Raw genomic sequence first — 14,042 nt, 5'->3', positions numbered from 1 at the left:
CGGAGCAGGCTCGAAGGGCCGAATGGCCTACTCCTGCTCCTATCTTCTATGTTTCTATGAGCCCTGTTCTGTCTGGAGTGAGCAGCCAGCATGGCACTTTGCAAAGTGATTGATTATGTAGGCAGGGAGGATCTAATTACACATTCCAGGGAAACGGCTGGGTGTGTCGTGTCATCCAAGGGGACCAATCAGAACTTTGGTGTTGCAAATAGACACGGCCCTGTGTGGGGGGGGGAGGGGCGGTGTGAGCACAGCGCCACCTGTGGCCGGGAGGCCAAATCGCGCCCGAGTCTCGCACACGCGCAGTGAGGGGGCGAGGGGAAACTACAGCTCCCGGCGTGCAGCGCGTGCGCAGGAGGCTGTGCGCAGGCGCGTTGCGGATTTCCGGTTTGCGCGCGGCGCCTGTCGGGATGTTGATGGAGGCGGCCGCCCGATGAGGTGAGAGCGGCGGAAGAGAGAGAGAGAGAGGGATCGGGAGCGGGAGCCGGAGCCCCGGGGAGGAGGGGAGCGCGGGGGAGAGTCCCCGCGGTGCGGGGAGCCGGCGCGGAATGGCGCCACGGCCGGAGGATGGCGGCCCTCAGAGTCCCGGGACAGCGAGAGCGGCAACCGTCAGAGCCATCCGGGGATTGGTCAGACCCCGCCCCCTGGACATCAGGCCCCGCCCCCTAGACATCAGGCCTGGCTCCTGGAGCCAAGGCCCCGCCCCTTAGCGCCCAGGCCGCGCCCCCTGCACCCTAGCCCCGCCCCTGGAGCCCAGGCCCCGCCCCCTGGACCCTAGCCTCGCCCCCTGGAGCCCAGGCCCCGCCCCTTGGTCATCAGGTCTCGCCCCCTGGAGCCCAGGCCCCGCCCCTTGGTCATCAGGTCTCGCCCCCAAGGCCAAGGCCCTGAACCCTAGCCCCGCCCCCTGGACATCAGGCCCCGCCTCCTGCCCCTTGGACCCAGACCCCACCCCTGGAACCCATGCCCCGCCCCTCACCACCAAACAAAGTGGTGATGTCACTGGCCTAGTAATCCAGAGTAACAACAGAAAATGCTGGAGAAACTCAGCAGGCCAGGCAACATCCGTGGAGAGAGAAACAGAGTCAACGTTCCAGGTCGAAACCCTTCGTCAGGACTGAGAAAAAAGCAGGAAATGAAACGGATGAAAAAGCAAGTTTGGGGGCTGGGAAATGGGGGAGGGGATGAAAGAACAAAAGGGAAGGTCTGGGAGGGGTGAGGAGACATTAAGAGATATTCAAGGTGAGACGAGATGGTAATAGGACAGGTAAAGAGGCAAAGGATGGCTCTAGATGAAGTGTGAAATGCGCTGGCGGAGTGAGAGACAGCTGCCATGTGGGAGAGAGAGGAAAAGGAAAAGGCACAAATGAAATGTGTGGATAAAAAATATATCAAAATATAATAGGGGCCGAGGTTATGATCTGAAATTGTTGAACTCGATATTGAGTCCGGAAGGCTGTAAAGTGCCTAATCAGAAGATGAGGTGCTGTTCCTTGAGCTTATGCTGAGCTTCCGTGGAACAATGCAAGAGGCCGAGGACGGTGAGGTCTGAGTGGGAATGGGGCGGTGAATTGAAATGACAGGCGACCGGAAGCTTGGGGTCACCCTTACGGACTGAACGGAGGTGTTCCGCAAAGCCGTCACCCAATCTGCGTTTGGTCTCCCCAATGTAGAGGAGACCACATCGTGAGCAGCGAATACAGTATACTAGATTGCAAGAAGTACAAGTAAATCGCTGTTTCACCTGGAAGGGGTGTTTGGGGCCCTGGACAGTGGGAAGGGGGGAGGTATAAGGGCAGGTGTTTCATCTCCTGCACTTGTACGGGAAGGTGCCGGGGGAAGGGGTGCTGGGGGTGATAGAGGCATGGACTAGGGTGTCTCGGAGGGAGCGGTGCCTACGGAATGCTGAAAGGGGAGGGGAAGATGCGTTTGGTGGTGGGATCACGTTGGAGGTGGCGGAAATGGCGGAGGATGGAATAGAGTCCTTACAGGAGGCGGGGTGGGAGGAAGTGTAATCCAGGTAGCTGTGGAAGTCAGTGGGCTTGTAGTGAATGTTGGTCAATAACCTATCCCCAGAGATGGAGACAGAGAAGCCGAGGAAGGCAAGGGAAGAGTCGGAGATAGACCATGTGAAGGTGAGGGAAGGGTGGAAATTGGAGGCAAAGTGAATGAAGTTGTCTAGTTCAGGGCGAGAGCAGGAAACGGCACCGATACAGTCATCAATGTACTGGAAAAAGAGGTGAGAGAGTCTCCTGTCCTATTACCATCTCGTCTCGCCTGGACTAATGATCCAGAGACTGAGTTCAAATCCCACCACGTCAGCTGGGGAATTAAAATTCAGTTAATTAAATAAATCTGGAATAAACAGCTAGTATCCGTAATGGTGACCATGAAACTACTGGATTGTCGTAAAAACCCATCTGGTTCACTGATGTCCTTTCGGGAAGGAAATCTGCCGTCCTTACCCGGTCTGGCCTATATGTGACTCCAGACCCACAGCAATGTGGTCGACTCTTAATTGCCCTCTGAAATGGCCGAGCGAGACACTCAGTTGTCAAGAAGGCGGCTCACCACCACCTACTCACAGGCAATTAAAAAATTTGCATCATTTGTAATTTAAAAAAACACTAGACAGTAAAATTCTGAATAAATGTAGCTTTAATATAAGCCTGAAACAAAGAGATATATTTGGCATAAAAATGATTGCCTACCTAAATATACCGCAACCTCAAGGTGACATTGTTTATGTATCATTTCAGAGAAACTCTTTATTCCTCTGGTTCTGGCCTTTTGCCTTCTCCTGCAGCCGCCTTGGTCCCATTCCTTGGAATTCCTAAACCTCGCCACCTCCCTTAAGACGCTCCTTAAAACCCAGCTCTTTGTCCCAAGTTTTTTGTCTTTTCTCCCACTCTCCTTTGGCTTCGCACGCCTTTTACTCGCGATTCTCTGAAGCGCATTGGGATGATTTTTCTATGTAAAGGCACGCTATAAATACAAGTTGCTGCTGTTGATATGGCAGAATGTAGTGTCAAGAACTTGGGATTATTCCGTGCATTTTCCACAGCATCCCTGGGGCTGTGGAACATTTTATTGGTGTTTGTATGTGCACAAGTTTTCATATTCATTCCTCTGTGTGCCTAATCTGCAGCTAATACAAATGGAAAGTTTTTATTTATTGTTCATGAGAGGCCATCAATATAAGATAGTCACCATAAAATCCAATAGGGAATTCAGAAGATGCATTTAAGGGGCGGTTATATAAGCAATGAGGGAGAAGGGAGTAGAGGGCTATGCTGATGGATTTAGATGAGGAAAGGTGGGAGGAGGCTCGAGTGGAGCATAAACACCGGCATGGACTGGTTGGGCCGAATGGCCTGTTTCTGTGCTGTATATTCTGTGTAATCCTGTGTATGTAAAGGGGCTCTTTTGGTGCTGCCCGTCGCCTGAATTAAATATTTGTGCTAAATTTCATGGCCGATTGATTCAGATCAATCCAAATGTTGAAACTCTCTTCCTGGGTGCTTGGTTAGCTATTGTGCGATTGCTGGTGTTGAACACCATCTGGGCAAAATGAATGGCACAAAACCGAAGCACGTCTCGAGCGCAGCCACCTGCAGAGTGTACTGGAGTGAGGCACTGCACAAGGTTGAGCAGCTGGGAGTTTCCACCCTCCGGCTGGTGGACGATTTGGCTCGGTCCTAAGTACACTTCGAGTCCTTAGCTGCTGGTTTGTCCTGTTTGAATATTGTAGGTCTGGAAAGGGTTGTTCTTAGTGCTGCTTCCTTATTGGTGGATAAATCCTAAATCAGAAAAATAACCTTTAATATCGAAAACAGGCCCCCACGGCCTTACGAGATGTAAAGACAAGAAAACGTTGGGATCTGTTAGTATCAGGAACTTGAGATACAAATGAATGGAACAGGGATTCCGAGAATCTTCAATCAGCTAGCCTGTCCCGCCTGTGCCGGCTCTGTGAAAGAGCTCTCCAGTTAGTCCCATCCCCTGCTCATTCCCCCATAATCCTGCCAATTAGTCCTCTTCATGTCCAAGTCCAATTGCCTTTTGAAAGCTCCGATGGAATCTGCTCCCTTCCAGGTAGTGTGTTCCAGATCTTCATAACCCTCTGTGTGAAAAACATTCTCCTCATTTCCCATCTAGTTCTCTTTGCCAATTATTTTAAACCTGTGACCTTTGGTTACCGACTCACTTGCCTGAGGAAACAGTTTCTCCCTACTTCTCGTGCCTTAGAAGTATATCGGCCGATCCTTCATCGTGGCTGGGTCAAAATCCTGGAACTCCCTCCCTAACAGCACTGTGGGAGCACCTTCACCACACGGACTGCAGCGGCTCAAGAAGGCGGCTCACCACCACCTTCTCGAGGGCAACTAGAGATGGGCAATAAATGCTGGCCATGCCAGCGATGCCCACACCCCATAAATAAATTTTTAAAAAACTTGCTCTATCAAAACCCCTCATAATTCTGAACACCTCTATTAAATCTCCTCTGAACCTTCTCTGCTCGAGAGAGAGAACAATCCCAGCTTCTCCAATCTCTCCACATAACTGAAGCCCCTCATCCCTGGTATCATCCTGGTGAACCTCCTCTCCAAGGCCTTGACATCCTTCCTAAAGTGCAGTGCCCAGAACTGGACACAATCCTCCAGCTGGGGCCGAACCAGTGATTTTTGTATTCAATGCCCCTATTTACAAAGCCCAGGTATCCCGCACGCTTTCTGAACCACCTGATCAACTTGCCCTGCCACCTTCAAGGATTTGTGAATATGCACCCCCAGGTCCCTCTGCCTGGATTTAAACTTTATACAGGAAACTCTTTTTTTTATCTGGGACCGGCGTGGTGCCGGTTTATCAAAAAGTCCGGATTACAGAGAGATATTGTAAAAGGTACGAGAGCCCAGTAACATGGCCACAGATCCAGGCGTAGGTGCAGGAACCCCGGTTACACGGCCACAGATCCAGGAACGGCCACTAACATGAAGTAAAACTTACCTGAACCTACTGCTGCATTTTGCCGGTTAACAGAGATTTCCGGTTATTTTTTTAGGTGCCGGTAAATCGAGAGTTTCCTGTATAAAGCCCCCAAGGCACCACAATATGTGACTCACAAGGACAAAAGTAAAAATGGAAAATCCTGTCTTATAGTATCAAAGATATTTCACGGCTCTTGTCACCGCTCTGAGTGCAGCTCCCGTTGGGAAGCAGTTTTTAACATTTTGTTTTCTAAATCATGCTTTATGTTTGATTTTATAAAATTGCTACGTCAGTGATGTCTGTTACCTCTGCTTTTGAGGCTAATGATGGGTTTTCACAGTGGGACTAAATACAGCTTAAAGTTACAAAGCTAATGCTAGAATGCTATACTTAAAAAAAACAACTCTTCAGCATTTTTATTGCCGTATAAAATTTGTGCACCTGAAATGTCCTATTTAGTATCATAGTGATTATATATTTAAAACATAGAAGATAGGAGCAGGAGTAGGCCATTCGGCCCCTCGAGCCTGCCCCGCCATTCAATGCGATCATGGCTGATCATCCAAATTCAGTACCCTGTCCCTGCCTTCTCCCCATACCCCTTGATCCCTTTAGCCTTAAGAAATATATCGAGCTCCTTCTTGAATATATTTAATGAATTGGCCTCTACTGCCTTCTGTGGTAGAGAATTCCACAGGTTCACCACTCTCTGGGTGAAGAAATTCCTCCTCATCTCTGTCCTAAATGGCTTACCCCTTATCCTTAGACTGTGACCCCTGGTTCTGGACTCCCCCGCCATCGGGAACATCCTTCCTGCATCTAGTTTGTCTAGTCCTGTCAAAATGTTATAAGTTTCAATGAGATCCCCTCTCATTCTTCTAAACTCCAGCGAGTATAAGCCCAATCGACCCAATCGCTCCTCATACGTCATTCCTGCCATCCCAGGTATCAGCCTGGTGAATCTTCACTGAACTCCTTCCATGGCAAGAACATCCTTCCTCAGATAAGGTGATCAGAACTGCACACAATACTCAAGGTGTGGTCTCACCAAGGCCCTGTACAACTGCAGCAAGACATCCTTGTTCCTGTACTCATACCCTCTCGCTACGAAGGCCAACACACCATTTGCCTTCTTAACCGCCTGCTGCACCTGCATGCTTACCTTCAGCGACTGGTGCACAAGGACACCCAGGTCTCGTTGCACTTCCCCTTCTCCCAATCTATTGCCATTCAGATAATAATCTGCCTTCCTGTTTTTGCCACCAAAGTGGATAACCTCACATTTATCCACGTTATATTGCATCTGCCATGCTTCTGCCCAATCACCCAACCTGTCCAAATCATCCTGGAGTTTCTTGGCATCCTCCTCACAGCACACACGCCCACCCAGCTTTGTGTCGTCTGCAAATTTGGAGATATTACATCTAGTTCCCTTGTCTAGATCATTAATATATATTGTGAATAGCTGGGGTCCAAGGACCGATCCCTGTGGTACCCCACTAGTCACTGCCTGCCACTCGGAAAAAGACCCGTTTATTCCAACTCTTTGCTCTCTGTCTGCCAACCAGTTCTCTATCCAAGTCAATACCTTGCCCCCAATCCCATGTGCCTTAACTTTACACGCTAATCTCTTATGCGGGACCTTATCGAAAGCCTTCTGAAAGTCCAAATACACCACATCCACTGGTTCTCCCTTATCTATTCTACCAGTTACATCCTCAAAAAATTCCAGTAGATTAGTCAAGCACGATTTACCTTTTGTAAATCCATATTGACTTTGTCCGATCCTGTCACTGTTTTCCAAGTGCTCTGCTATTGCATCTTTTATAATGGACTCTAGCATTTTCCCCACTACCGATGTCAGGCTTACCAGTCTGTAATTCCCCGTTTTCTCTCTACCACCTTTTTTGAATTAGGAAAAGAAATGGACAACACAGAAAAATAGGGAGAAAGTTTGGGGTGCAGTTATGCAGCCACTTTTCTGTGCTTGCGAAGTGGTTTTAGTATAACCCGAGTCAGGTTTCAATCTGACCCTGGAGTTTAGTAGTGTGAATCACTCGCTGCCTTCTCTTTCCCCCCCCCGCCAAGGCAGAGATTGACAGACATTTAAACTGCAAGGGAGTCAAGGGGTTTGGGGAGAGAGCGGGAAAGTGGTATTGAGGCCAAGATTGGATCAGCCATGATCTTATGGAATGGCGGAGCAGGCTCGAGGGGCTCGATTGGCCGACTCCTGCTCCTGTCTCTTATGTTCTTATTAGTTGAGGGGTCTAGAACAAGGGGGCTGTAGACACGAGATGAAATGTCAGAAATTTAGAACAGAGGACAGGAGAGACTTCTTCAGAGAGAGAGTCATGAGGCTGTGGGATTCACTCCCAGAGTTAGTGGGCGAGGCAGAAACTGTCAACATTCAAGACTAGATTGGACAGGAGGATGAAGGAAAAGGGGTTGAAGGGGCATGGGACGAGGCCGGGTAAACGGGATTAGAACTATTTGCTTATCTGTGGGGGGAGGGTTACATGGTGACATGGATTGGTTGGGCCGAATGGCCTGTTTCCGTGTTGTAACTTCTATGTGTTTCTATGAAGCCCCCCCTGCTCAGGAAGGCTGTCTCACCCTGCGTGTCCCTGCACGGAGCGGAGCGTAGGTTTAGTGCAGTGTACAGATGGTTTATAAAATGCTCACGGTGTCGTTGGATCTGAGCTGCTGCTTACACTCGCAAACATTTCAAACTCAGTGGACAGAAGCAAAGCTTTGATCACGTGTGCGCGGTGTGAATGGGGAATAGCTGTCTTGGAGCTGCAGGACCCCCGATTTGCAGCCACAGGCAACCTTGGCTCTAAATGTGGTGATGTGGGTTGTGAACCACTGTTGCTGCAGGTCTCAGACCTGGTGCATTATAGCAGCAGCCTTAGCCTTCAAAATGAAAGCCCAGTTTAAACGCAACACTGATGAGTAGGCTGGTAATTAGTGCGGCACTGCGGTTATTAAAACACAAGAGGATTTCTACAAATCCCAATGTGTTTTGTTACTTCTTTTGCTTAAATCATTCTCTGAAGCAGTCGAAGGATTTTCTTTGATCGGCGGTCCTGCCTGTTTTTGCAGCCGTCAGCACGGCCCAGTCGGTGGGACTCTCTTCAAGTGGGTTTGAGTCCGCCCCGGGACTCCAGCACACAGCCTAAGCTGACGTTCCAGTGCAGTGCTGGGGGAGTGCTGCACCGTCAGAGGTGTTCTTCATCATTGAAATAAACAAAGGTCTTGTCTGAAATAACAACAGAAAACGCTGGAAATACTCAGCAGGCCAGGTCTTGTCTGCCTGTTCTCTGGTTACGGTAGTCATTAATGATCCTGTCTCCCGACCAACATTTCTTACTCGGCCAACACTACCAAAAACAGGCCAATTCATCCAGCTGCTGTTTCTGGGATCTTGCCGTGCACAAGACTGGCTCCCATGCTTGCCTACACCACACGCCTACACTTACTCCAGTGTAGTCTATATACTTGAAAAGGAAACATGTGCAGGGCTGTGGGGAAAGAGCAGGGGGAGTGGGACTAATTGGAGAGCTCGACCAAAGAGGCAGGATGGGCCGAACGGCCTCCTTCTGTGCTGTAAGATTCTACACTTCAAAGTACTCTATTGTATGTGAAGCGTTTTGGAATATTTTCTGAGCCACGTGACAAGGTACTAAGTAACCCCGACTTGTCTTTTGCAGAATGAGTTGTACTATAGAGAAGGTCCTGGCGGATGCGAAGGCGCTGGTGGAACGGCTGAAAGAGCATGACAGCGCGGCGGAGGCGCTCATCGAGCAGACCACCGCCCTTAACAAGCGGGTGGAGGCGATGAAGCAGGTGAGTGATGTACAGCCGTCGTACTCAGCTTCCCAAATCTGCTTTTTCTCCTTTTTAAAAAAAAAAAAAATTGAACTTTATTAAATTGAAAAGTCAAAGTAAAAAGCGTCGCCTTCAAAAACCTCAAATCCATAAAAACCGTAACTGGTAATATTGAAGTTATTTGCTCAAGGTGCTGGTGGGGGACGAAAGAATCTTTTGGATATGCAGGTCAAAATGAAGAATTCCGGTTTCTGATCTTGAATTATGTTATTCCGCATCGCCATGTATTGAGAAGTCAGCGCGGCTGTGTAATTGTTCCGTGTTCGATAAGACTGTTCCATAGAATGGTAATTCCTTCCTGTGGGGTCTTTTTTCACGGGAGGCCCCATCTATAGCCCACCCCCGGTCACTCTGAGAAGGTGGCGGTGGGCCGCCTTGAAGCGCGGCAGCCCGTGTGATGGGGCCCCGTCAACGGGGTTAGGCGGGACAACGCCAGGATTTTGGCCCAGCGGGGATCAAGGAATGATCGGGGTGGTGTTATGTCCAAGTCGGAATGGTGTGCAGCTTTGAGGCGGGGGAGTGGGGGGAAACTTGGAGGTGATGGTACTCCCATGATAATGCTGCTCTTGTCCTTCTCTGTGCTGGAGGCTACAAGGGCTGGCAGGCGCTGTTGCTGTAAATTTGGTGAATTTCTGTCGCGCATCCTGTAGATAACAACTGCAGCCATGGTGTGCTGGCGGGGATGGCTATTGTGTCTGCTAGTCCTTGCGATATTCTGGGGCTCACAGTCCTCGCCTGTGACTGAATACTGAAAATTCTTGCTCTGTAAATATAACTACTGTATAATGTACAATCTACTGGCTTGTAAAGCTCATGCTAGTTCTCATTACTCATTGATTTTTACGATGGGCCGAAATTTGCGATAGGTAATAACGATGAGCGATCAGCGCTCGCCGTTATTACCCCTCTGAAACTGACCGCAGCTTCAGGATGTAGCGCCTGCGCATCCTAACGTTCAAGTCCTGAAGTTACGGTCAGTCATTCACTGCCCCGACACTGGCTGCGCTGTGGACCCCCTCCACACACAATAGCCGGCAATTGGTGTTATCAGGGAAAGCAGCGAAACTGACGAAAACTTGGGCTGTTCCGCAGTAATATCGCTGTTAAACACCACATTAAAAGTTAGATCTTGTTGGATTGGGTGTAACTGGGGGTTTAACAGCATATTGACTGCTAAACAAACGTTATGGCCCTGAAAAACTAATTTAAGTTTTGTGGAGTGTCAAATTTCTCCATCATTATGATAAAAAATTACAATTTTTAAGAAACTTAAAAAAAAATGATATCTCAGGTTCTACCTTATCCCCATGTGAGAGCCCCGGTCTTTGTTTCACTCTCTGTAACATTTTTTAAAAGTCCGGATAAAAGCAGCTTCTCATTTCCTGGTTCCCTGTCTGAGAGAGTTCTGCATTGTGATTGGCTGCTTAGACAGCTTGTTGACGTCACAGCAGATCGCGTTAAGGATCCCCCACTACAGAGCGCTGAAATCGCTTGAGCGTCGAAAAGGGGCAAACTTCTTGCTACAGAGCGTGCGAGAGCGCGGTGGGAAGCTTCCTTCACGGCCTGCGGCGAGTGTCTTTGCTTCACCGCTGACCGCAAATTCCGGGCCCTTGGCTTCACTCTGTTTCTTACTTTGGTGGTATCCTGCACCATAAGCTTTGATCTTCACATAGTGTCATTTTTAATTGAGAAACCTATCAGGTATGCTGTAGGTGCTGAGTAGCAGAGAGCGTGTGACTGGAAGTTTTGAGACTGGAATTATTTTAGTTCTGAGCTGGCGCCATTAGTCACTCCACTTCCTGATGTAATGGGGAGTGTGGCTTTCCTTAAGAAACTGCACTTGTCCAATTTACTATACACGCCTGGTTTGAAAATATTTACTGATACACATTCATAAAGGAAGTTCAGTGAAGGCGTAAGTAGCATGATGTGAAGCAGATTAACATAAGAACCCCTGGAGGAACGTAATCTTTTTAACGGCTGCCATTATGAGACACGACAAGGAAAAACACTTCCGATGTCAATTCTTATCCACACATCAGTGCTTCCCTTTAAATAATTGCAAGGGTTAGTTATTTTACTAAGTGTGCGCTGCACCTCTAAATAATGAATATTCAGAAATTGCTTGACCGCTCCCGTGCAAATGGAGAGCTGGATGGGACCCGTAGAATGGAGTCTTGTTATCTAAAACAGTCTTAACGTAGAATTGCTTCTACAAATCTGCCCCCACTCACTTTCATTGCTACGTTCAGAATGCCAGATCGAGTTAGGAAGTTGTTGCTAGGAGATGAGCAAAGAGCATTTGAAATGTTCGAACTGTATCCACTCAAACAGAGTGAAAAGCACTCAATATGTATGTACATTTAACTCTTCAAGCTTGAGCGTATTTTAAGCTATCTAACGCCAGGGTAAAGTACTGATCTTCGACCTCTACTCCAGTTTCCCGCCCTTTCCACATATCCCTTGATGGATAGAAGGCTCTAATCGGTGGTCACAGTGGGAGCAATTTGAGGTAATAGTGGAGTGAAAGGAAAGGAATGACTTACACAGTGTGTTATCATGCCTCTCAGAAACACCACAAAGCACTTCACATCCAATGATTTATTTTCAAGTGCCATCACTGTTATATAGGCAAAAGCAGCTGCCCTTTTTGTACACAGCAAGACCCCACAATCAGTAATGAGGTGACTGACTAGTTACATTTTCTCCAATTAAATCTTCGTGGATAGCACGTGTAACGAGGTGGTCACACCGCAGGTAAAGAGTGTGCAGGCAGACAGGGAATGGGTGACCGCCAGACAGAGTAAAAGAACTAGGAAGGTAGTGCAGGAGTCCCCTAGGTCCATCTCCCTCGCCAACAGATTTTCCGTTTTGGATACTGCTGGGGGAGATGGTTTCTCAGGGGAATGCAGCAAGAGCCAAGTCCGAGACACTGCGAGTGGCTCAGCTGCACAGGAGGGGAGGAGAAAGAGTGGGAGAGCAATAGTGATAGGGGATTCTATCGTAAGGGGAACAGATAGACGTTTCTGTGGCCGCAGACGTGACTCCAGGATGGTATGTTGCCTCCCTGGTGCCAGGGTCTAGGATGTCACTGAGCGGCTACAGGACATTCTGAAGGGGGAGGGTGAACAGCCAGAGGTCGTGGTCCATATCAGTACCAACGACATAGGTAGAAAGAGGGACGAGGTCCTGCAAGCAGAATATAGGGAGCTAGGAAATAAATTAAAAAGCAGGACCTCAAAGGTAGTAATCTCGGGAATTACTCCCAGTGCCATATGCTAGCAAGAGCAGAAATAGGAGAATAGACCAGATGAATGCGTGGCTGGAGAGATGGTGTAAGAGGGAAGTATTTAAATTCCTGAGTCATTGGGACCGATTCTGGGGAAGGAGGTGACCTGTACAAGCTGGACGGATTACACCTCGGCAGAACCGGGACCAATATCCTCACGGGGGTTTGCTAGTGCTGTTGGGAAGGATTGTTTTGTCAGGGGGCTGGGAACCTAAGTGTGGGCCCAGAACAGAGAGAAACAAAGCTGGAAGTGCAAGTTAGAAAAGTAGTCAGCAAACTAGTAGGGAGCAGAAACAAAGGCCAACAGTAAAGTGGGTCAAAGTGCAGAAAAATATTAAACAGGCAAAGTTGAAGGCACTTTATCTAAATACACGTAGCATTCGCAAAAAGATGGATGAATTAATGGCACTAATAGAAGTAAATGGGTATGATGTAATTGCCATTACAGAGACATGGTTGCAGGGTAACCAAAGCTGGGAACGGAATGTTCCGGGTCAACATTTAGGAAGGACAGACAAAAGGGAAAAGGAGGTGGAGTAGCGCTGTTAATAAAGGATGAGATCGGTACGGTAGAGATAAAAGATCTTGGCTCAGCAGATCGTGATGTACAGGAAACCTTCGATTTACTGGCACCTAAATAACCGGAAATGTCGGTTAACCGGCAAAATTTAGGAGTAGGTTCAGGTAACTTTTATTACTTGCCTTCCTCCATTTGTTGCTGTGCAAGGGTGTGGCTGCAACTGTTGCTAAGCTACAGAGACGCTTGCAGCTTGTGCCCATTGTTCTGAAGCTGTAGAGTTTGTTACTTTATACGGAGCTCTCGGCTCCGTATCTTTTACTATAGCGTTCGGTTATCCGGAATTTTTGATGAACCGGCACCACATCGGTCCCGTCCGTGCCGCATAAAAAAAAGTTTCCTGTAGAACTGGAATCGGTTTGAGTGGAGCTAAGAAACAGCAAAGGGCGGAAAACATTGGTGGGAGTTGTGTATAGGCCACCAATCAGTAGTGGTAATGTAGGGCACAGTATCAATCAAGAAATTAGAAGTGCATGTAACAAGGGCAATACAGTAATCATGGAGGACTTTAATCTACATATTGACTGGGCAAATCAAATTACCACTAATGGTGTGGAGGACGAATTCTTGGAATGCATGCGAGATGGTTTCCTGGATCAGTATGTGGAGGAACCAACCAGGGAACAGGCTATTCTGGATCTGGTACTGTGTAATGAGAAAGGGCTAATCAATAATCTTGTGGTAAAAGGGCCTTTAGGGACAAGTGACCATAACATGATTGAATTTTACATTAAGTTTGAGAGTGATGTAGTCCAATCTGAAACTAAGGTCTTCAATCTAAACAAAGGAAACTACAAGGGTATGAGGGACAAGTTGGCCATGGTAGATTGGGAGACTACACTAAAAGGTATGAAGGTGGACATACAATAGCTAACATTCAAGAAAATAATGCATAATTTGCAACAAACATATATTCCTGAAATAACAATAGAAAATGCTGGAAATACTCAGCAGGCCAGGCAGCATCCGTGGAGAGAGAAACAGAGTTAACGTTTCAGGTCTGGGACCCTTCATCAGAACTGGAAAAAGCTGGAGATGTAACAGATATTAAGCGGGTGCAGAGACCTTCCATACTAGTGCTTCCGACATGTCTTCCTTTTTCCTCAACCGAGGATTCCCCTCTACCGTGGTTGACACGATCCTTGACCGTGTCCGTTCTATTTCCCGCACTTCTGCACTCACCCCTTCCCCTCCCTCCCAGAACTACGATAGGGTTCCCCTTGTCCTCACCTTTCACCCCACCAGCCTCCGCATTCAACGGATCATCCTCCGCCATTTCCGCCACCTCCAACGTGATCCCAC

General features: G+C 48.1%; 1 protein-coding gene across 2 annotated transcripts in view; it reads left to right on the top strand.

Annotated features, from left to right (window-relative positions):
* Positions 1 to 339: 339 nt before the first annotated feature.
* Positions 340 to 14,042, top strand: part of fgfr1op2 (FGFR1 oncogene partner 2) — a 38,254-nt gene continuing 24,551 nt past the window's right edge. The window contains exons 1-2 of one of the 2 annotated variants that reach the window (XM_086009644.1): positions 340 to 438; positions 8,697 to 8,832. In XM_086009644.1, coding sequence (XP_085865770.1) covers positions 434 to 438; positions 8,697 to 8,832 — 141 coding nt within the window. In that variant the 5' untranslated portion in view covers positions 340 to 433. Of the gene's footprint in view, positions 439 to 478; positions 1,150 to 8,696; positions 8,833 to 14,042 lie in introns of those variants that run through there. The other variant, XM_086009643.1, reaches the window with a different exon arrangement.

This window comes from Somniosus microcephalus, chromosome 16, assembly GCF_052327205.1.
Source record: "Somniosus microcephalus isolate GS21.2 chromosome 16, FLI_Smic_1.0, whole genome shotgun sequence".
Taxonomy (NCBI): Eukaryota; Metazoa; Chordata; class Chondrichthyes; order Squaliformes; family Somniosidae; genus Somniosus; species Somniosus microcephalus.
Note: the sequence above shows the minus strand (reverse complement) of the source record. Positions and strands in the feature narration are given on the sequence as shown.